Source organism: Aplidium turbinatum, chromosome 6 (assembly GCF_918807975.1).
Source record: "Aplidium turbinatum chromosome 6, kaAplTurb1.1, whole genome shotgun sequence".
NCBI classification, from domain to species: domain Eukaryota; kingdom Metazoa; phylum Chordata; class Ascidiacea; order Aplousobranchia; family Polyclinidae; genus Aplidium; species Aplidium turbinatum.
This window is the reverse complement of record NC_137477.1, coordinates 30,889,493-30,913,651: the sequence shown is the minus strand read 5'-3', so window position 1 is coordinate 30,913,651 and position 24,159 is coordinate 30,889,493. Positions and strand designations below refer to the sequence as shown.

Below are 24,159 nucleotides of genomic sequence, written 5' to 3'. Positions count from 1 at the left end.
CCAGGGGGGCTTGGTTTAGCCCCCCCCCCACTTTACTAAAATTCTGGTTGCGCTACTGGCCACAGTCCTTTTATGTAGTAGTTTTGACCATGTAGGTACATTGTATTTTTGTGAATCAGCTCTATACAAAATAATAACTTCAAAGTTAAAACCTTACACATCTACTGTAATTGTTTTTATTATTGTAACACACACGGGAACAACTATTCATTGGAATAGACTATGTCAAGCATATGAAATGCCATGGATGAAAATGTATTTTACATTTTGAAATTTGAAAGCAAAATTTTCATTATAATCGTTTTAGGTTTAAATATACTGTGTTTGCAATGCAATATGGCAATGAAAATGTTCGCCTCCAGTTTAGACTCCAGCACGCACGTTGGTTTGGCCTCTGTTAAGTACGCCATGGTGCTGAGTCATTTCATTATAATACAAACAAAATTTTCAAATTTTGGCACCACTTAATTTTTTGTTGGCTTAAACACGCTTCTTACTTTTCTGAGAAGAATGGTGCAAGTTTGATGAAAATCAGACAAGTGTTTCTCAAGTTATAAGTGAAATAGCCCTGGACCACGAGGTGGCTTCATAGATAAAGAGCAATGGAAAAACGGCAATATCTGAAGAACCGCTCAACATATTTGGATAATTTTAAGCTCTACCCCCATGTTTTCTGGGGTGGTCTATCTGTTTATGAACACTAAAACAAGTTTTGGCTACTACTTTTTGAGATAACTTAAGAAATTGGCCTCTTGTCGTTACGCACCAATAAAATCATGACGCGTAACTTTAAAATTTTTTTTTTTTAGTTAGGAAGAGGAAAGATTGATGAAAAGTTTGGCACAAACAGTGTGGTGCTAAAGTTTCAACTTTTTGCATTGTGTGTTGGCAGATGTTTGCAGTGTGGTGCAGGCAGCGGACAGATCTTTTCGGCTCGCGACATCACTAATTCTCTCATTGATCGAAGTTATATTATGATTAATAGCGTTGTTATAATTAGTAGCATTTCTTCTATTCATTAATATAATTAATAGCGTTTGTTTAGTTATTCTTCAAAATCTTTGCAGAATTTATAATATAATTGCCATCAATAATGTGTTAATTTTTAGTAAATTTACTTAGTTTTTGACCTTTAACACTTTACAGTGGTTTGTTAACTTTCGGGAAAATAAATGTATATATTTGATGTAATAATTCTTTGATTTAATTTTTGTGGTAGGTTTTTATTCTATTTGTAGTTGAGCAGACAGATGACCATAACATGTACCTACTTGCATTACATGGCAGTTTTTATGCATATTATTGATTGATATTTATTAATGCATTTATCTATTTTGCTCAAAAACAACCAGGGTTTCTCATAAATGGAGGGTGTTATAGTTGGAAATGCGTGTGCACTTATTCAATTGTAATGAGCTTTACATTCGTGTGATACAATCCTGCAACTGTTTACAATTGGTTTAATTTGGGAGACTTAATTAGTGGTATGCATAGGCGTCGATTTTTTCTCAGAAGAGGGGAATTCTGGGTGGGCGAGAGTTTTCAAACAGATTTCATTGAATGTGTATGTTTGCAAATTCGCTATGGTTAGTCTTTCTCACAAAGACTGCGTTTAGCGTCGCTGCAGCAATTAAGCTATAATAGGTTTGATGTTTGCTTTCCTGCTCCTTGCGATCTTATTAGCGCTGCTAAACTAAACAAACTTCTTTTATGTTTTCCTTTGCGACCTAAAAAGCGCGTCCCCTGACCTGTTATCTTTAAAGTGGCGCCTTCGGATTTGCCGCATTTTGATTTGTAAAAACAAAAAAGCAGTGTTGTACGCGTCAATGAAATAAATTGACGGCGTCAGCCTGAATTGCCTAAAAACTTTACGGCGTAAAGTGCTGCGTCAGCTCTCAAAGAAATTGACGGCGTCAGCGCTAATTTCTAGCGCTATTTTAGCCAGGGTCTCACAAAACGGAAGCATTTCAACCAAGTTTAGGCTAACAATAGCTATAAATAAAGAGCAGGTATTATGTTTTGATACTGTATTGTAACTAGCTGCTTAGCTTATTAGTTATTTTCTTGTAGAAACACAAGCATTTCAAAACGTTTGTCTGACAATCTGCTGCGTTTGGGACGCATAATGTCCTTTCCAAGTGAAAACATGCGTTCCACAGCAGCGCTGGATGCCTGGTGTTGTATTTCAAAAACAAGTCTTGAAAACGTTTACTCGGAAAGGTAGCCTATCACTGTTCCAAGCGTGCTGTGATGGCTTAGCATATAACATTTTTTAACGAGGTCCACTGCACCAGCATCGCTCTTTTCAGGGGCATAGAACAAATAAAGTATCTTCAACCTCCGCGATGACATTCATTGATTTTTCGCTTTCTCTCACTGATCCCTCGTTCTCGATAGCCTACTGCTCACGATATGAGTGATCGACATTTGGCGAACTTCTTCCGCTTGTATTCCAGGTAACTATTCCAACCAACGCGAAAGCGGGTAATTCGGATGAGTCGCGCTGGCCAAAATACATTGTGAAACGAGATTTTCCATGAAAACAAAAAATGACGCATAGCGCGTGACGCTTAAAATCGGCAAAATATTTGACGGCGCTGTCACTTCCGTCAACTAAAAAATAAACTGACGGCGCTAGCCTCAGCGTCAACAAAAAGTTGACTCCGTCAACGTACAACACTGGTAAAAAGCAAAGATTTGTAAAAAGCGATTGTTTCAGTACGTCTTTAGTTTGTATCGGTTATTTTATTGTCATGTTCATTATGATGTCATATTCATATTCCCTTACGCTGACCCGGAACTGAAGTTTGACTGTGACGTAACGAAAGTGAGACCATTCGGAAAAAAGATCAAACGTAGCTTTCTCTCACTAGGAATTGCCAGCGCGTGGCAGTTGCCGTAGCACCAACAATGCAGTGAGTACTACATTTTTTTCAACGCAGCGTTTTTGCGGAATTGCTTTGTTCTGTCGGATACCTAGCGAGAGACATAGCGTAAAACAAGAAGTTGCGCTGCAGTTGGTTGGATAATTCAGCATTTAACAAAAACGGAAATAGCCTAATTGTAACGAACACTTCATAAGCGTCATGAAAACAGGGTGGGCGAAACATATTTTGCCCACCCTCGTTTCACAGCAGGGTGGGCGTCGCCCACCCGGCCCACCCTATTTCGACGCCTATGGTGGTATGTGTTATACATCACACTGTGCATTGTCAGCGATCGCCTCAGAGCATGTTGTATAGAGAAGCATATTTCTACAAACTGATACCAAAAACACGCTGCTATATCATCATGCTTCTTATGCTCTTACATGTACCGTTACTGAAAATTAATTTAGAAAACAAAGCTTTTTTAACTATTTTATCTTGATAATGAGCTGCCATATTGTGTATTTGTTCTGCAATCCATAGGCTACTTAATATCATTGCTGCAAACACTTTGTTTCTGTATAAAGTCTGTAAATAGTCTTTGTTTTGATAGTCCGTTACCTAATTACAATATGTGTGTGTGTATTAGTTTGTTTTTGTGATGTTGTTAGGTTCAGTCGTGTTCTCATTGCTTTAAGAATTGGCGCTCCAGTTGTTTTCAGGAACGAAAAGGTGACTGATTTTTAACTAATTTATCTACTTGTTTTAAAGCAGCGGTTTCCAAAGTGGGCGCCAGCGCCCCCCTGGGGGCGTTTGCGACCATGAAGGGGGCGCTGGCTATAAAGTGGGCGATTGGGGGGCGCTAAGAGTAAACCAGGGCAGTTACAAGAAAAATTTTGCAAAGGATTTTTGTCATGCAATTATGTTGGCAACGTCGCTTCGCAGTGCCCTACAAGTTTGTTGAGGTCGTAACGCATGACTTACTTTGAAGCACTGCGAATATGCAAACCCGATCTTTTGAGCGCTTACTACTCCACACCGAAGTACGATGGCTTTCCAAGGGAAATTGCCTTGCACGATTTTAATCGCTGTTTGAAACGGTCGTGGAATTTCCATAGAGTTGTGACCCTGGCCTTGCGAATGACGTCTTGGTTGTGAGAAATGATATCGCCTACTTGTCAGACATATTTTCCAAATTTAATGAGTCTATCCCTTCACGGTAATGAAGTAAACCTAATCAAGGTGAAATCGGCACTGTCTGGGTTCAGTGATAAGCTCGCGTTCTATCAGCATAATTTGGCTAGACGAGAATTTTTCCAAATCTCAAGCTTGCATCAACTTGATACCAGTGACAGAGGCATATTTGATGTTGATGAAGAGACGTACAGCAATCATCTTCAAGAAGTACACAAAGACATGGGAGTTCGATTCCATGATGTATTTCAGTTGTTTGTTTGTTTTATCTTTACCCTGCATTGCGGGAAAGCGGACTTGAGCGCCATGCATCAGTGTACTCCTTCCGACGTACACCTGACCCACGCTGCAGCCGACGGCAATGTCTGTTTCCGGTTGTCTACTCTACTTATGACTTAAATTTGGTACTACCCATTACTCGAAATCGATCACTGGGTAGAGGCAATTATTGTAAAGTTTCTTGCCCAGAGAAACAACATCAAGTGCGGGTGGCTGGAGTCGAACATGCAGGCTCTCGACTGCGATCCCAACACGCTAACCACTCGGCCACTGCTGCGGAGTCTCACTGGATAATCTCTGACTAGATAATCGACCCATTCTGTGATATTTCCAAACATGGAATTCTTGAGGAGGAACTGATAACATTGCAAGGCGATTTTGCACTCAAACCGAAGTTCAATATCTCGCACCAATAGTTCTGGTTACAGAACCAAATCAAAGAGAAATACCCTCACGTGTGGAATCGGGTCAAATTTTTTATCATAGTCTTTCCCGGCTCGTACTTGGTGGAGCGTGCTTTCAGTGCCGTGACAACGCTTCTGGATAATAAAAGAAACCGTCTTGACATACTTAGATAGAGGGAGACTTAAGATTGTTCCTATGCAACTGAAGCCCGATGTCAAGAGACTGATGACATTGCACCAACCTCATCTGTCTCATTAGACTTGGACTTGAATGGAAAATAACTTTGGTTTTACTTTTTTGTCGAGGGGGCGTTTGATACTCTGTTTGTTGTCCAGGGGGGCGCTATTAAAAAAAAGTTTGGAAAACACTGTTTTAAAGTATCAGGTTTGGTGGCTGTGCTTAACTATATTTATATGCATATACCGCAATATTAGATCTTTTCAAGCATGTCTTAAACCACTAAGGTTTTGTCACCTTTTCCTTTTGTTGTTTTTGTTACTGTATTTCTTTTTCAAAATATCATTTCTTTTGCATTCTGACAAAGAAAAATAAATTGAATTACATTGAATAGTGATCTCTGTTTAAGTTACAGATTATGTCACAAGGTAAACTTATATCTAATTGCAGTATATATGCAATTAAGCGGTTCTGTCGATATACATTTATCATCGGTAATGTTGCGATATTTTGGGTATGTTGACTACGATATGTAAACATTTATTTTTCTAACTTTATGTAATATGTACTGTATAATGTATATAGTTAATTAGTTATACAAAATCTATAAATATCAAAAATAAGTAAACTTTTTTCGTTGATTGTTATACTTTTGTTGGGTTTACAGAACTCAGTTTAAGAATATCATAAGCTGTTTTGCAAAATTATATGGTGACCATAGGCGTCGATTTTTTCTTAAAAGAGAGGAATTCTGGGTGGGCGAGAGTTTTCAAACAGATTTCATTGAATGTGTATTGTGTATGTTCGCAAATTCGCAATGGTTAGTCTTTGCCAGTACTCGAAATTAGCGGCGGCACACCGCAATTGCCGTGGTAAATGCCGCCGCAAACGTCATAATGGCCATTCTGCTACGGCAGTAAAAATGCCGCCGCAAAATGAGTACTTAATTAGGACAAAAATTGTTCAAAATTTCTTCCTGTGTTATTTACTCGCGGCGGGAGTTTAATCAGCAGAAACATCGCACCAAGACCTCACCTCGGACTATTTTACTTGCTGTGAACACTCACTCAGTCTTCGAAATTAGCATATTTTTGCTTCGTCAAAAACGTTGCCGAGGCTAAACGGCAAAAGTTGAAATTGCCTCGGCAATTGTTGTGAACGTTTATTATGAAAAAATTGTACCAAAACGAGAAGCGAAAAACATACTAGAGTAGTCTATCACAACCACACTGTTTGATTTGTTGTGATGTAATAACACCAAAAGTAGCGATAAAGCGAGCAACGCGATACGCATGCTGTTACGCTAATTTACGTTAAATAACTCATGGGGAAAAAGTAAGTTCATTTTGGGTTGATTCAACGTTCGAGTCAGCACAAATCGATTTAGTTTTTCCGGCGGGTTATAATGCGTAACAACAATGCCTAATTAGAAATTTACGTTTGTTTTACATTAATTCGACATCTAGCGACGTTGAATTAACAGCTCCCTGCGAGAAGATTGCCTCGACTTACGTATACACTAACATAATTTCGGCACAATTGGGATACTGTGAGCAACGCAAAGTCTGTTTGATAAAGAACTGGTCAGAATCGGAATCATCAGATGCTGTGTCGGAGGATGAGGTTGTCGCGTCGTCACTGGAATACTTGCAGACGCAAAACTGCCTGTTCATGAACGCGATGCCATATGATCAGAAGCATTATTTTTCTTTTCTGCCGAAGAACCGTTTATCCAATTCTGTACTACTTTTTTAACTTGACCCCGTAGCTTTTCTAGTTCCGATTTGTTTGCGTCATAAAATTCTTTACAAATTTTGCAAAATACCACCCTAACTTTTCCTTCTGTTTGATAAACTATAGCAGGTAAATTCCACTTTTTAACTGTATCTTCCTTCACCATGATTTATATTCGCAACGACACCGGTAAACAATAAGCATTTGACGAAAAAATAACTTTTGCGTAACAATCAGCCTAAGTTAGTATTTACAAGGGAATGTGTTGCACATGGAATAGCTTGCGTAATGCTCTAGTAGGCTACCGCCGAGTGACACGATGAAGAAGAAGCGCATAAAATTTCGTTTGATTAAAGCATACAGCAATTGCCGCCGCAATCCAAGGTTTGTTGCTTTGGCGACGGCAATGTTTTTGCCGTCGCAGATGGAAGCTAATTTCGAGGGATGCTTTCTCACAAAGACTGCGTTTAGCGTCGCTGCAGCAATTAATCTTTAATAGGTTTGATGTTTGCTTTCTTGCGATCTTATGAGCGCTGCTAAACTAAATAAATTCTTTCATGTTTTCCTTTGCGACCTAAAAAGCGCGTGACCTGTTATCTTTGAAGTGGCGCTTTCGGATTTGCCGCATTTTGATTTGTAAAAAGCGATTGTTTCAGTACGTCTTTAGTTTGTATCGGTTATTTTATTGTCATGTTCATTATGATGTCATACTCATATTCCCTTACGCTGACTCGGAACTGAAGTTTGATTGTGACGTAACGAAGGTGATACCATTCGGAGAAAAGATCAAACGTGGCTTTCTCTCACCAGGAATTGCCATTGCTTTGTTCTGTCGGATACCCAGCGAGAGACATAGTGTAAAACAAGAAGTTGCGCTGCAGTTGGTTGGATAATTCAGCGTTTAACTAAAACGGAAATAATTGTAACGAACACTTCATAAGTGTCATGAAAACAGGGTGGGCGAAACATATTATGCCCACCCTCGTTTCACGGCAGGGTGGGCGTCGCCCACCCTGCCCACCCTATTTCGACGCCTATGATGGTGACTACTGACTAATTGTCGTCATGTAGCCCTCAACACTAAGTATGTTATGGATCCATGATCTTCCAATTTTCTTTCTCCTAATTGGTTTGCAAAAGCTTGGCACAAGATTTGTATGGCACTAATGTAATTGTGGTAAAATTTTATGATGCTTTATCAACAATTCAACATGAGTGGATAAACAAACATGTTTGCAATCATATATATGATTTTCACAACAAACTTCAAAGCTTATCCAATCGCCCGGTCTCAAACTTCTTAGTGGGAAGCACATTCTATATACAAATGTACTTGATAACAAAATGGCTACTACATCTGCATCTTATTTACACGAAGATTTAAGTTTCATCACAATTATTTTGACTTAAGGTGCTCTTGTATAATTTATTTTATTAAATTTTGACTGCAATTATGGGCAATTTGTTTTCTGCTAAAAAGAAGCCAGCAAGCAGAGTAACTGAACAAGATCGTGCCATTTTAGAATTGAAAAAGCAAAGGGATCAACTTCACATTTTTCAAAGAAAGATAGAAAATGAGCAAGAAAAGTTAAAACAATTAGCAAAACAATGTTTGAAGAATGGTGAAAAGGAAAAAGCAAAATTACTTTTGAAAAAGAAACGTAGACAAGAAACTTTAATGAAGCAAACTGACCAACAGATTGACAACTTAGAAGTGATGGCAAATGACATTGAATTTGCCCAACTGGAAAGTAATGTTGTAGAAGGTTTAAAAATTGGAAATGAGTCATTGAAAAACATGCACAAACTCATGTCATACGAAGATGTGGAAAAGATAATGGAAGAAACACAAGAAGGAATAGAGTATCAAAGAGAGCTTGATGATTTGCTTGCAGGCTCTTTAACTCCAGAAGACGAATCCTCAGTGTTGGCTGAACTTGATGAATTACTTGGAGTAGAAAACGAAAATATTGACTTAAACTTACCTGATGTACCCAATACTGAAATACCAAAAGTTGAAAAAGAAAAACCAAAGAAAGAAAGAACTCTTGTTGCCGCTTCTTAGATTTTTATATTCCTGATTTGTATCTTTTTGTCACTGCTCTACTAATAATGCATAAATTGTATATTTAGTTAATTTATGCTTCGTGCACATTGTAAGAAAATCTCGTACCCACTTTGGTTTGTGACAGTTTTTAAAAGTTTGCTCACATCACGCACATCATCTTCCACTAAATTTGGTGGGTCTGCGACTATTCGGTGAGTTCCTAACTCCTAACCCTAAAACGGCAATGATAATTAGGCTACAGTACCCGATAATTAAAAAAAAAATATCAAAAAATCACCGAATAGGAAATCGGACTCACCGAAGCGGGCCATTCCGAAATTTGGTTGTCCCCACATTCTTTCCTTGCAATGATTGTCTTCACTTCTTTTCTCCATCTCATATTACTTATTTAGTACTGTACTACCTTGTCTTCCTCATTCTTCACCTGTTCTTTTTGGACTTCCACGTTTTCTCTTCTCATCTACCTTAATATTCAATCGTTTTTTAAAACACTTTCCTACTCCCTCCTTCGCCCATACCATCTTGCTCCTTTTGTCCTTGTAGGTTGGTCTATGGTCTCCCTCATCTCTAGCATATACGATTGTAGCTGATTGTAGCTAGCTGATACGATTGTGTGCTACGATTGTGTACTGAGTGCTCACATCAAAGCTCAAACCTGTCGAACTGAACTCACACCACAGCATGTTCAAAAGGGATGTGCGCAACTGCGCATGTACTTCAGTGACCTGTGTCTGTAAGAATTCTGTGCTCAGCATAATTATGTGGTATTGCAGGCTTCATATCAGGAGAGCCATTTCAATTTAGTGTTGGCTCCAGCTATCGAGCATTCACGTACTAACTTAGGCGCTTTCAAAGACAAGCATACATCTCCTTTTTCGGTTTTCAATTTGCGAAAAATATGTTCTAAAAATATCTTTATTCAAAAAGTTTTGTAGAATTATGCGCAGTATTTTTATTTTACGCATCATAAATGTATGTTTCTAAAACCGTGAAAACAGCGGATAAATTTATTTTGACAAAGCATTCGCTATGGCAAGCAGCCCTTGTATTATTGATTGATGATGCCTTCGATTATGAAGGGTATGATTTTGCAATTGCATTACGCATATACCTACCGTTGTGGTCATAGTAAGGTATATAAACTATCGTACTGTGTTTTTATCACAATTGTGTATGATTAATGATAGTAAATACACTATTGTGGAAATCATTAAAAGGAGAATAAAAAAGTTGTTTCCTAATTCACCATGGAGAGCGCCTTTGACGTAAGGCAACTGCTTTCAACGCGTGTATTTGTATTGAACTTTTGTACTAAGCTTTTGTTGTGATGCATTTATTGAAAAACACCAGAGGAAGTATATATTGTCGTATTTACGCAATAAATATTTTCACCAGCATCTTGGTACAGTACAGATTGTCTTGAAACAATCTTTACATGCAGAGCGATCGATTGTACAAATAGAAAAGCCATGACTACTGACTAACGTGCCAAACACTGAAAGCAAAACGTACATTTAAGCAGGATAACGTAAAAAAACTAGATATGTATCATAACTTTTTATCGTTTAGTGAAAACATGCAAGTTGCACGAAGTAATGGTGGATATGTTGTAGCGTATGATGCCTTATAACCAGCTGCAAAGATACTTCCATATTTTACATGGGCTACGTTTGTCCAAGCAAGTTTTCAGCGATTGATCCTTGCACAGCACACATGACAAAAATTCCTTTGAACAAACATTTTGCAAGATCCGTGTTGAAATATCTTGTAGCGATGACAAACAAACCTCAATTCCTCAACGAAGGACAGTATCATAAAAATGAAAAGAGGCTAGTAGCTTTGTGTGGTAACAGTAGCTATGGAGCATCAATCAATCACCATTTGATAAACGAAATATTAGCATCATAAAAACACGTTTTGACGCGCACCTCACATTGAAAAACCTTCCACAGCGAGAGACTTGTTCAACAAAATACTACAACAGCCCAAACCTAAATTTCCAATGTTCTGCAACGCGATGCACAGTTGACGAGAGACATAATGGGGTAAGATGATGTTAAAACCAAGTTTTTGTCAATAAATTTTTTTTAGTGTCTCGCATTTCATTTATTGTTGGTGTTTAGCCTACTGAAAAGCGAAATTTACAAACACGCAGAATTGCAGATACTACAAGAAATATAGTACGCACGAAGTGTGGAAAGTCATAGAGGTTTCTAAATTGTGTAAGAACAAATTTCTCAGTATTCGCAAAGTCAAATATGGACAAGACACGGCGATACCACCGCACATTATTTTAGTCAAATGTCAGATCAATGGATACACCAAAATGAAAGATAATAAAATCTTGCAATGTTTAAACTAGGCCTGGATGGTTGTTTCGGTAATACCAGAGATGACTTAAAAAAAACAATTTAAATAAGCTCAAAATGTGTTAAAGGAGGTTGAAAATCTTGTGGTTACGACACAGTTTCTCTAACAAGTGCAAAAATACGTATTTAACTAGCGCCGGTTGATTTCGTCGTTTCTTCATGCACAAAGTCGGTCACTCAACCAAGTGAACTATCGATAAAGGGAACCATCCAAAAACTTTTAAAACAAAATTGGTGTCACATAGAAGCATACACATTAGGGTGTCCCACTTTTAGGCGACTTTTCAGGAAAATTAGGTTCGGGTCAAATTCTGACTGGATTTTCGTCACTGATTTCAAAAATGACGTTATTTTTTCATTATGGCGTCATCTTGATGTGCCAGCTAGCGGATTTTTGCTATTTTGGCCTTATCACGATAGTGGTACGAGCTAGAGAGTTGGAACTTGCGCCAAAATGACCGGAAGGGACGATTTCCTATTTGTTGTCAACACAATATGAAACGCTAACTGCAACAGAAAAGGAGTTATTTTGAAAAAACATGTTTTTGCTCATTTTTGCTACAGTGACGCTTTTATTTCGGTTGTAAAGTTGCTGTGCTGCGCCACATTGTTTAACAATTAAGTACAGTGGTAGTAGCCTAGCATATTGTATTTACAATTGATTATATACCTCAGCATTGATTTTCACATGCATGTTGCAATTACTAATACTAGCTAACTTTAAACCCTTGATCTTTTTGTTCAACGATCTATCAAACAATACCACCATTCAACAACACAGCACAGTTCAATGGGATTATTTATCACACCATACTGTGCAAAGCAGCACAAATGCGCAAGTCTGTTTTGGCCATATCATCTTGGTCATCTGGAATCAAGCCGTTCACAACGCGTTTCAGTCTGCCAATGAAGCGCTCTGTTCCTCGATTGTTGTTGTTGATCATACGCCAAAACACTGATGGAGATGAAAAACATGTAATGCATGGAGCCATCTTACTTTCTTCGGAGAAAAAATCACGTAAGTTGCCACGCTTCAAAAGTGTCTGCTCGATATCAACGTTTTTTGGAAAACTTTTCTGTCTTGCCGCATCATTAGCAAAATGCGGAGCTTCAGCCTGAGAACTTAAAAGCAACGTTTTTAGGGCTCAACCATTGGGATGCATGCTTAATGAAATGTTTCAGAACAGCGTTGAATACTGACTGGTTCATCAACAGATTTATATGCAAGTAATAAATCTCTTGTAAACAGTACAATTGAGGGACCTTCAGCAGCGGAAGGTTTTAGATGGATGACTAAAAATGCTGGCAAATAAACACAAACAATGAAAAAAACCATACGTTGAAGTTTAGGGATATCCTGAAGCCCAACACAATACCCAAAAATCAGCAATCTTAAGTAACCACTCGCTGTTGTTATCCAACGCGCATGAGACACGCCTTCTTGACGATAAAAAAGTAAGGGTTTCAAATTTCCTGGAACATCCATCACTAAATGAGCTGCCAGAGCAAGAAGACACATATGGTCGCTCCGAAAAAATGAATCTTTAGCTTCTTTCTTGTGCTCAGAAAACCATAAGATCATGGCTAAATGATTTGCGGCTATAGCTGTGATGGAAACTTTACAATCTTGTCGGATTTTCAGATGTTGGGGCTTAAGTTTTGGTATTTTCTTATGTTCATCAAACTACCATCTTCGTATGCATTAGGGCCTTTCACTTTGCCTTCCAAAAATCTTTTTGCGTGTGTAAAATAAATCTCATTTACATGGAAGAGACAATCAAGAGTGCGTACTGCGTACCACTACTACACTAGCTACTACCACTGTACTTAATTGTTAAACAAGGTGGCGCAGCTTAACAATCGAAACAAAAGCATCATTGTAGCAAAACCCAAGCAAAATTGCCGTGTTTCTCATTTTTTTGTCCAAAAATTAGAAAAAACATGTTTTTTCAAAATAACTCCTTTTCTGTTGCAGTTAGCGTTGCATATTATATTGACAACAAATAGGAAATCGTCCCTTCCGGTCATTTTGGCGCAAGTTCCAACTCTCTAGATCTTACCATATTCGTAATAAGGCCAAAATAGCAAAAATCCGCTAGCTGGCACATCAAGATGACGTCATAATGAAAAATAACGTCATTTTTGAAATCAGTGACGAAAATCCAGTCAGAATTTGACTCGAACCTAATTTTCCTGAAAAGTCGCTTAAAAATAGGACACCCTAATAGTGCTAATACACATGCAACAAAGGTACGCAGATAACAGTGAAACAAGTATAATACTGCAATGGTTTCGTGCAGGTCGAATGGAATGTTTACAACTTAAAAAGTCACAGTCACATTACTATAAAACGCGTTAAAGTTGACAACTATGTACTCATTGCATGCTCACTGACAATCAGCATCACAAGGCATAAAAACAATAAAAGTAGTAACGTACTCAGTGGCAACGTTTTAATTTGAGAATTCATTAGAATACCAAAAAGCACCCTTTTAAATTCAAACAAAATAGCAACAACAGCAATTAGAATATGTGTGAAACTTTCACTTTCCTAATGAGTTAACAATTGAACTATCTATTCTATCAATTCATGAACATTCAATAAGAAAACAGCATGAGACTTCAGTCGTACACCGGATCAAACGGAGATTTCTTTGCTTTCTGATACCCGAATGGCACTGGTGTGTTGTTGCCCACAGGAGCGATTTGTAAGCTGTTGGGATCCTCAGAGCTTCCTTTGGTGATCATATGATAAGAACTGTTGTCGCTTCCGTTCCCAGTGAGGGCCATGTTTCGCAGACGAGGAATTTCCGCAAAAGGAATATAAGCTTCTCCTGAAGAGGAAATCAATGAACAACCTCGGCCATGCTTGGAGATTGCGATTTTAATACGAAGACTACGTTGGTGTTTTTGTAAGAGAAAGCATAAAGTGTGGATGAAGAATGAATGCTTTAGCAGCTATGGCTGGTACAACTTGGAGATTACTAGCAAAGATGCATCTTGATGAATGGTGACATATCTACAGTAGCCTATGTCTAATGACACAGTGTTGTACTGTATAAGAGAGACCTCGCAGAACATTAATAAACTACGGTACCAGTTGTGAATGAATAAAAAATCTCCTTTTTTCGCCATCCAACTGAACGAATCAACCGATGTCTAGCAGTGTTCTCAGCTATTGGTGTTGTGTGGTATGCGTCTGAGGGAAATTTCAAGGAATTTTTACTTTGTAAGCCTCTTGAAGTCGGTAAGAGAGCTATGGGTGTGTTTGAAGCTAAGGTTTTAACTGGGGCAATTTTGTTGGGGATGGCTTATCTATTAATGGCACGTGGCCTAGTGCAGTTTAAAATAAAAACGTCCTCGAGATAACCTTACCATGCGGCAAACCCTTTTTCACTCTCCCCTTTTCGGTATCAAAATACGTTTCGTGTTCCTCCCAGTGACGGTCACACGCAGCGCACAAGAAGCTCGACACAAATTGGCTGCATCTGAAAATGGAATGTAATCTAGTGTTTGCTACACAAAGTGAATTTTCAGTAGTTATTTTCATTCAATATATACCTACGCTTAGTCATCCAGCAACGGGTAAAATGTCACCAAAATCGAAGCATCGTATAAAACGTTTTATACGTTTTACTATCTTGAACCGGTTGGGCAGATAATTGAAAGCTAGCTGCTGTGTCATAAATAATTCAATTGTTCTTTTGTGACCTTGTTAGAACATTGATTAGACGTGCTTTGTGCAAACTCAACGCTGTGGTTGCCCGCAACTGTGGCGACCACTAGTATTTGCATACTGTACTGGAACAGACATGTTCCTGTCTTTCAGTCGACTTGTTTTGTTCCTGTCTTTCTTGCAACATTCAAGAGACCACCACCTATAAAGCAGCGGCTGAAATCAAGACGACCCTTTGTGTCTGCTGCACAACAACTCCTTAAGAACGCAGAAGAACTTGGTTTAAGTGCAGCACACTGGACGAACCACATGTGGAACACGAAGTGGCGAAATCACACCTCCACGCCCCGTGACTTCATACCCGACGCCGATCCCCGTCCACCAGGGATGTCTCTCGCAAGGCTTGCGTGGGTCAGGCTTAACCGCCTGCGAACTGGCGTCGGCCGCTTTCGTTCGGACATGCACAAGTGGGACCTGGCTCCTTCATCAGAATGCGAGTGTGGTGCCACGGAACAGACCGCAGACCATGTCATCCACCACTGCCTAACCCACCGGCCTCCACACGGTGCGCATGGTTTGAGGGTCCTGGACGACGAGACTGCTGAGTGGCTGAAGATTTCCTGCCCTCCAATCTAGCCTGGAAAGATCGCTCATACGCCATCACCATCAGTCGACTTACCTGCATCCTTTAATCGAGCACTGGTGGCTTCCCGTTGGGGAATGTTGGGTGTGGGTGTGCTTGCATCTGCAAATACAAGAAATGCAATTTATTAGTTCGAGTGCTATAGTAATGTTTGTTTACTCCGATAGCTCAGTTAGTTAGCGCCGGACTTTCTACACCAGGGGTTCCAACCGGGGGTACTCGTACCCCCTGGGGGTACGAGATTAAACATCAAGGGGTACGAAAATCCTTGGGCCACAGATCAGCTTTTCAAACAGATTTCACAGTACAGTTTTATTTTGGAATTGTAAAGATATTATGCCATTACGGTCTTTGCTTTGAAAAAAAAACAAAAACCATTTTCTACAAATAATTGTTGAGCTAGGCTTAGTTGGCTAAGTAGCCTCATTGTCTCATAACAATGTGTTTTTTTACTTGCTGCTGCTCAAAATGAAAATGGAAACCTTGCTAATTTTCCTTGTCTTCATCAAATTGCTAATAACTCTTTGCTGCAAAATGTCAAAAATGAAATCCCATTTAAAGATGCTGGTTGATTCTTTCGATGGTTACCGTACTTTTTTGCTGGTGAATTGAATTATTTCGAGCATTGGATTATAAAGCAATTTCTTTTTGATTTAACAAAAATGTCGGATGAGGATAATTTGCAGGAGAACATCATCGAAACCAAAAATCGAAACTGCTATTTGACAAATCAAAGTTAGAAGATTTTTAGTGTGTTGCTATGAAACCTTCCCAAGGATTGCTATGGAAGCCATGACAGTGTTAATTCTCTTCTCAACAACTTATTACTGTGAAAGTGGCTTTTCGACCATGATGTATATCAAGAATAAGTACAGAAATCGTCTGCAAATGGAAGATGATTTACGTGTTGCCTTGAGTAAAATCGAACCATCGTTTGAGCTAATTTTATCAATGAAGCAGCGACACACATCTCACTAAGTGACAAACAAAACAACTGACATTTAATTTCTATTGGTAATTTTTGCATTTTTGTGTGAAATATCGGTTAAACATTTAATTGAGCTATAAAAGCAATTTAATTTAGCAATATATACCTAAAAAATTCAATCAGAATTTTTTTGGGGGTACGAAGAATGCTCTGATCTGACAAAGGGGTACAAACAGCAAAAAAGGTTGGGAACCCCTGTTCTACACGAAGAAACCTCAAATTCAAGCGGCGTTTGTTTGACTCTCGGGGCTAGTGCTTAAGCAACGCATGACAGAACGGCTTCCCATTCAGCGGCACCTACGGTAGTTCATGAAATAATTCCCAGACAACAATACTTCAACAAGAGGACACTTCATTCTGTCAATATCGGTGACCGGGCCTGCGTCAGTCGTTCAAAGCCTCGACAAGTAGGCGACACTGCCAGGAATAGGCCTTCTCAGTTCGAGTATTAAGATTCCGACCAACCAAAGAGTTAACATTGAATAGTTCGTCATGCTATTGTTGCCTCGAGAAAAAAGAATTAAATAAAAGAAAGTACCTTGCAAATCACCTAAAAAGAATTTCAAAAAAATGCAACTCAGCAAAAATGACAGTGAAGCGGTTAAAAATCACCAAAGTTTACTTTGAAGGTAAGCATGGACGAGCTGGAGTAGTAGAGGATATCGAGATGCGATAATCTCTCAGTTAGGTCGACAACCGAGCGTTCGTTAAAGTCCTTAATTGTCATCGCTCATAGGCAATATAGGTGTTACCGGTACCGAATGTAACCAAACCCAAGAAAGTCTTTGGCTTTTCAAACAGTGAAATGAGTAAAGACAGTAAGCTCATGTCACCAGAAAGTATTTACCAGTTCACCTGCATTTTGCTTTCCAAGTGCTGGGATCATAACCTGGCCGACGTTGAAGCCAAAATTCACCAACATCCTCAGGTCGAGAGGGGATAAAGGAAAACGCTCGGCATCTGCATTCATTGTAAGCGCAAGGGACCAATGATTTGGGACCTGGTTCAAAAATTTTGACAAACAAAATTCAAAAGTTTTGACAACTCAAGGATATAAAAAAGTTTTTCAATGGAAATTAAAAAATTGAAAACCATTCAGTGAAGTTCTACACGAACAAGTCCTTTAGATCTCACAAAAGCTGTTCAAGTCAAGGTTAAAAGCGTACATATTGGCTCGCAATGACACCAGATAAAAACTGTCGATGAATCAAACCACGCAAAAGTGTATAGCATATTCAGTATGACGAGCAAATGACTAAACTTTGTGAAGGAGTACTCTCACATAAATATATTCAGTACCGTACATAAAAATGAATACAGCTGACAAAACATACCATTGTACTGTCTGTGTTCCTTTAAAGTGTGGCCACAAAAACACAAAGACATTTCACCAACTCGAATGCAATCCCAAGTAAATTCGGCGCAACGCCATCCCACATAGACTCCTGCACAATAGAAAACATTATCATCACCAGCGACTGGAAAAGTACTATCAACATTTTGCTGACATAACATGATCTCACACTCAACTTCAAAATGAAAAAAAATGTTTAATGCTGGATCGTACTAGTTTTGAATAAGATTGGAAAGCGATAAAATACCTGACTCAAGAGCCTTCATTGCCGCTTCAGTTTCAGGAGCAAACAAGGTTTGTAATCTCTCACCAAACTTCTCCCTGTGCATTGCTTCAGCTACAGAAACGAGTTCTGCTTTCTCAGCGGGAATGATTGGTTTCACAGTATATCCTGCAATAACAAAGTGCAACATTTGCATCAAATGCAACCGGTTACAAAATCAAATTTCAAGACTCTTCACAGGATTGTCAAACATGTGATTCGCTGCTTATTTTAGTTTGAGAGACTCGGTTATCGTCAACAACTTTTAAAATCCATAAAAAATAAATTAAACAGTATAAAATAAAGTCAAATACGTTTTCTTGTCTTTTGTATATAAATTAAACTTTTGGATAACTTCAATTCAGTTGTTTTTATTTATGACCAGCACAGCGAAAATATTACATGTCATCATTACAAAGGTAGAAGCAACAGAATGAAACGGCCTGAAAATGGCCGCAGAAAGTAATCAGTTAAAACATTTGGCATGGTCGCAACAATTTGTTCAACATTATAAAAGGAAGTCTCCTGTTAAATAAACAAGATTGCTGATTTAACGTTTAAGCACTAGTGGTTGACTGATTGAACAACATATAATACAATGTTTTAAACAGCTTTTGTTTTAGGTTTACACGAAAAAGTATAAAGCATGGAATGAAATTTTGTCAGGGTACAGAATATCAAGAACATGATCAATTCTGTGGCATGCGTTGGCAACATATTTGCATTGCATCCTTGCAATAATGTATTCGTTTGATTTAGTTCTTGAGCAAAACCGTTTTTGTAAATAATTCTAATAACAAGTGAAACTTGTCGTATAAACCTGCATTGCGCAAAATATTTAGTCCTGGAACCAGATGGCCCACATCAATCTGGTTGACTTGTTAGATCAACTCTCACTGGTACAACATGCTAAAAAGTTACACACCTCTATGATTGGTTTTAAGTTTAGTTCCACTAAACCCTGGTTGACCTGGTCGAAACCGTGAGACTGCTAATTCCTCATTTCCATTTTCACTGACAACATTTCGGATATTTGTAGAACCAGAAGTACTTGGTCTCTCTCCAGATGTAGTGCTATAACAACAATAAAAATATATCACGATTATTGGTGAAGAGTAATTAATTTTTGTATTATAAAAATTTAATAAAATCAAAAGCAAGTTAATTAATTTGTTTGAATGTTAAATAGTAAAATACATCACACCAACTTCATTAACTTAAAGCAGCGGTTACGGTTTTCAAACTTGAGGTCGTGACCCCTGTGGGGGTTGGTTGCCGTTTTCCTGGGGGATATAAGTACTAATATATATGGGGGATGTATATATATTAATATACATCTTCTTTAACAAATAAATCATGTTTGATCAGCTGTGGCCCTCCCATATGAACTCCCTCCATTTTGCCTTATTTTTGATAGTACCGGTACATCTTATCTCTAAAAAAAGTCTTCTTCCTATTTCATAGCAGTGTTTCCCAGAGTTGCCAACCTTTGAAAATGTTTCCAGCCCAAACTGATCACTGAACCAGCCTAAAACCAGTCCAATTTCCAAATTGCTTCAAACTTTTGAAATACTTTTGCTCTTAGCCTATTACTGTTTTGCAACATTTACAAGCAACCTTGCTAGTGCCCTCTGTTACAGGTTGTATCCAGCCTTTAAGTTTATCCAAGGTGTTGCGACCGTGCTAAATTTCTTTCAACTCAATAACTTACTTCGGTCACAAGCACGTTTTAACGTTCGCGTTTTGTCGCTTCTACCTGTTTCTCGACCTTTGCTATGTTGACGTGTATTGTTTTTGATATGATGGTGAGAAATAAAAACAACTGAACTGAACATTATCTTTTTCCCATTCTTTATAGTAACGTTTGCCATATTTTTCCCACTTTTCCATGATAAACAATGTCTTGCTATGAACACAACAGCGTTAAGTAAAGCTTTGTGGGCCTACTGAACTTTTATGTAAACTTTCTTAATGAAAATAGAAAAATAATAAAACATTAATTTATGCATCTCACAATTACACAAAATAAACTTACCATACCTTCTTTATGAGACCAATCTAATGGCTGACATGACAGCACTAGAGCAGCAATTTACAGCATTCTATACAATCTTCCTCAACCTAACTACAGTACATTTGAATCTCGACTACACTCTCTTCTTTTAACAAGTTTTAGCAAGCTCATGTTGTTTTGAGACAGATTACTCAAACCAGCCCAAGAAACCGCAACCCGCAACCTTCAAAAAAATCCTGCAACTCAGGACAAAAGCCAGCCCAATTGGGCGTGAAAACCGCCAGGTTGGCAACCCTGGTGTTTCCCATCACTATCTACACAATCTTTAAAAATATCTCTGCTTTCACAAACTCTAGTTCTTGCAGATCTCCATTACAAGCCTTACCCTCTACTCCTTCTTTCAGGAACCTCAAAAGTTTTCTAAGTTCAATTTTTTGTTTTCAACGATCTTTAGATTTTCCCAGATCAGGACACACTACCCCATCTAGCAACATTGTATCAAAACCTTTTGAAATTTACATACAGTTTATGACCAAACAATTATAAACGGCACAAAATTTAAGTCATCAAATGCTCTTTGTCTTTATTGTTAAACAATTTTGTTTTTGCCTACAACTTTGTCTAAGTCTACAAGCTACTCATTTGCACCGGAATGGCCCGTTTCGGTGAGTCCGATTCGGTGAGTCCAACTCGGTGAGTCCGATCCCTAGTCGATAATTTTTTCAATTTTTTTTTTAAATTATTGGGTACCGTAGCCTAATTATCATTGCCGTTTTAGAGTTAGGGGTTGGGGTATAGAGTTAGGGGTTAGATGTTAGGAACTCACCGAATCAGACTCACCGAATAGTAGCAGACCCCAGTTGCACTGTGGTAAATTAGCTAAGTAAAAGTAAAATAAGTTTTATTGGGGTTAACAACTTGCAATGCTTATGATTCTATATTAAAATTAGCTCGAAAGAAAGTAAGACACTTTGTGGACTGGCAAAATATGTACGTGGACCAGCACTGGTCTGGCGGTTGGGAACCACTGCTCCAGAAGCTGTATAAAAAATTGGAATTTAACTAACTCTCAGGGCAATTACTTTACATTTTCTTCAAGTTTGTTAAAGGCATACTAAAGGAAAATTTCAAACCGGAATTAAGCATTAAAATGAGTAAACTGAACATTCAAGAATACATTTCAAAAACAATTACCCAAAAAAATTTGTTTTCAATGGCGCTGGCAAGGCCCAAAGTCCAGTGTTTCATTTATTTTCATTTTTTTCAAAATGACCAAAACGTGCAAACACAGCTCAAGAATATGTCATAAAGTCCAGCAATAACAAAAGCCACGTTACCAATCTGATGTTTTGAGCAAACTGTCTGCTGTTTTGATGTTAAAATGTGCTGTTTTGATGTAAATACATACATAGCCTACAGTCAAATCGCCCGCAGTAACAATTATTGCGTGATCGGTTGATTGCTAGACTTTATGACGTAGACTTTATGACGTTCTTTACAGTCGCACGCTTCGTTGCTCAGGCCAATCTCGTTTTGAAAGCTCTGACAAAAGCACGCGCACAATGGTGGTCAGACCGCAATGGGGCAAAATTTTATTGAAAATCGTTTTATGGTAGCATGTTAAACACAAAGAACGTGGAAAATCGCCAAGTCAGGTTTTTCCTTTAATACCCCTTTAAGTGTTCCAATTGTTTGTCTAACTCTTGTAGCCTAGTACCTTATTAAAATCAAGCATTGCACCTCAGTTTCCAGTTAACAACATAAGCTTCTTCTCTTGTGTTGTTGCTAAATATCATGTCGGTTAGCAACTGCTTGGCATCATCCTCTGGTCTGGGGCCTCCAATCCTCCATATTATGGGGAGGTCTGCACAGCAGGCAATCTTTGATTGTGTGGGCTGCCATTTGCATTTTGGACAAACAAAAGGTAAGCAAGTGCCTCTATGTGGTCGTTCCCGCAAGCACCAACCTGGGAAACTAAACTTGCTACAATTGTCTCTATAAAAAAAAAAAAACTAAGCTGAGTATACGGTAACTTTCAATCTCTTACCTTTTCATAACTTTCTTTGGAGAAACAATTGTCTTACTTGTTCCTGGCATGATTCTTGAGCTGTTTTTATGAACAGAATACCTAAACCAAAACAAACATCAGCCTATTTAAAACACACGTAGTTTACTGAGACACTGACCACAACAAACTCACAATAATTAGATCAGGCAGTAAACAAAATCAAAACACAAAATCAGCTAATGTAGTGTTGCCAGACGCCAAAAAAATAATTTTTTCCACATTCATGCGTGAAAATTTCGTTATTTCCGTTTGCCAAGATTGACGGTAGGCACTTTAACATCACCCACTCGTCGAAGAGTGCCTGCTTTTCAATGTGAAATTGCTTTGTGTTTTAGTCACAATTTGCAATCATTCATTCAATCGCAGTCATTCAGATCCTTCTTGCACTCAGTTCAGTTGCAGAAGAAAAAATAATATTAGCAGAGGGTGGGAATCGAACCCACGAAATCGAAATTACTACTCTTCTGCCCTAACCATTAGGCAACGGTGGTTGTAGCGAAGCATTCAGTTAAATTTCTTTGTATCAAAAATTTTCGATCAGAATATCACGTGTCGAGTCACATGACTGAAATCAGCTGAATCGCGAGTAGGCTACGCTTTTCGACGAGTGGGTAATGTTAAAGTGCCTACCAAGATTGACAGAATGAAGTCCTCACTTGTTTCTATCTGTAAATTAATTCATCCACTAGATGCCGCTAAAGGAAGGGCACTCCTGAAATGCATTACTGAAGCGCCCACCCTGAGGTCCAAACCAGCGCCGCTTGATTTTGAGGTTTGTTTGTGTGTAAAGTCGGGTGCTTAACCATCCACCCAACGAGGCAAGCATGTCGTTTTTTAAGCTCTCGGGTATTGTAGCCCACTCATAAACTGAAATTATCCCGAGCCTTGCATAAATCCAAAAGCGCCCTTAAACCCAAGCTTAAACTCTTCTAAATGCTGCTGCCAGTAATTACACTAGGTTAATTTTTGTAGTTTAAAATTCTAAATAGCGTACTTAATAGTTTAAACGGTATTAATTTGTAATTAAGGGCTGCAACCCTCTTGTCTTTAATTGAGCATCCCCACCTGTAAGATCATCTTTCGAGTTAGCTTGCATTATCTCACCTAAACTGAGCCGAATGAGAACGATTTCTCGAATCTACTTTCTCCGGAGGCAAAGTAATATCGGGATGACCAAAAGAAATATATCGTGCTGATTGATGGCGAAGACGTCCATTAGAGGTTTGTATGGCACCTTCATGCCCAGGCTGGTCTTTGAGTGTAGATCTGGCGTCTTTGTTATTTAACGCACAACACATTTTGTATTTAACAGGCTTAGGCTATTTGATTAAGATAGATATGTAGGCTAGACTATGCAAAAAACGATCTGATTTGGTGCATGATCTGAGCAAAACATTAAAAGCTTAAAATTGGTTAGGCCTAAGTTAAACAAATGTTTTGTTGACAAATCTTCGTAGTTCTTATGAGCTCTTACTTTACAAACGTTGAATATAGGTGTAGACCAGCAGACTAATGGGCTGGTTTGCTTGCTGGGACATCGCTAATTTTTCAATTATCATATAGGCTGCCTACGATTGTCGATCAAATACTGCGGCTGTTTCTGTACGTTACGGACAATCTTCAAATCAAACGTTACATAGAACCGTTGTCTACTGAACCTGACGTCTTACGTCATGGACTGTTGCTAGAAATAAGCAAAGATTGCATCACCTTTGTCACACCTGTGAACAGGCCCGCAACCAGCAAATATTTTCGGGGAGGGGGGGGCATTTAATTTTTATCAAAGAACAAACATTAAAATGATGCATTGTGACATTTTTATGTTAATGTCCACGCCCATTGATAGAGTGTGTGGCACTACCATGTTACGGTTCAGTGGTCATAACTTATGTCAATCACGTTTTTGTTTAGTACAGCATTAAAGGAAACTAGCCTTTGTAACCTTTTCTCATTTAGCTATGACTACCCAAGGAAGAAAATTACGATAATACAGTAACGTATTCAGTCGATTACAAATAAAATACAACATCTTTAGGCTACGAACTGCATTGGCACGACTGG

At 38.5% G+C, this 24,159-nt stretch overlaps 2 protein-coding genes across 2 annotated transcripts; one reads left to right on the top strand and one right to left on the bottom strand.

Annotated features, from left to right (window-relative positions):
- Window positions 1-5,893: 5,893 nt before the first annotated feature.
- Window positions 5,894-10,121, top strand: LOC145771527 (charged multivesicular body protein 6-B-like). The gene has a single exon (XM_082583224.1). It carries the CDS (start codon window positions 8,110-8,112, stop codon window positions 8,719-8,721), a length of 612 nt encoding a protein of 203 aa, XP_082439350.1. The 5' UTR covers window positions 5,894-8,109; the 3' UTR covers window positions 8,722-10,121.
- Window positions 10,111-22,210, bottom strand: LOC145771526 (protein FAM221B-like). Its single transcript, XM_082583223.1, has 8 exons — window positions 22,078-22,210; window positions 18,942-19,090; window positions 18,002-18,145; window positions 17,735-17,845; window positions 17,256-17,400; window positions 15,449-15,514; window positions 14,469-14,581; window positions 10,111-13,927 (listed from the first exon to the last, which is right to left on the bottom strand). The coding sequence occupies exons 1-8, from the start codon at window positions 22,125-22,127 to the stop codon at window positions 13,716-13,718; spliced, it is 990 nt and encodes a 329-aa protein (XP_082439349.1). The 5' UTR covers window positions 22,128-22,210; the 3' UTR covers window positions 10,111-13,715.
- Window positions 22,211-24,159: the final 1,949 nt, after the last annotated feature.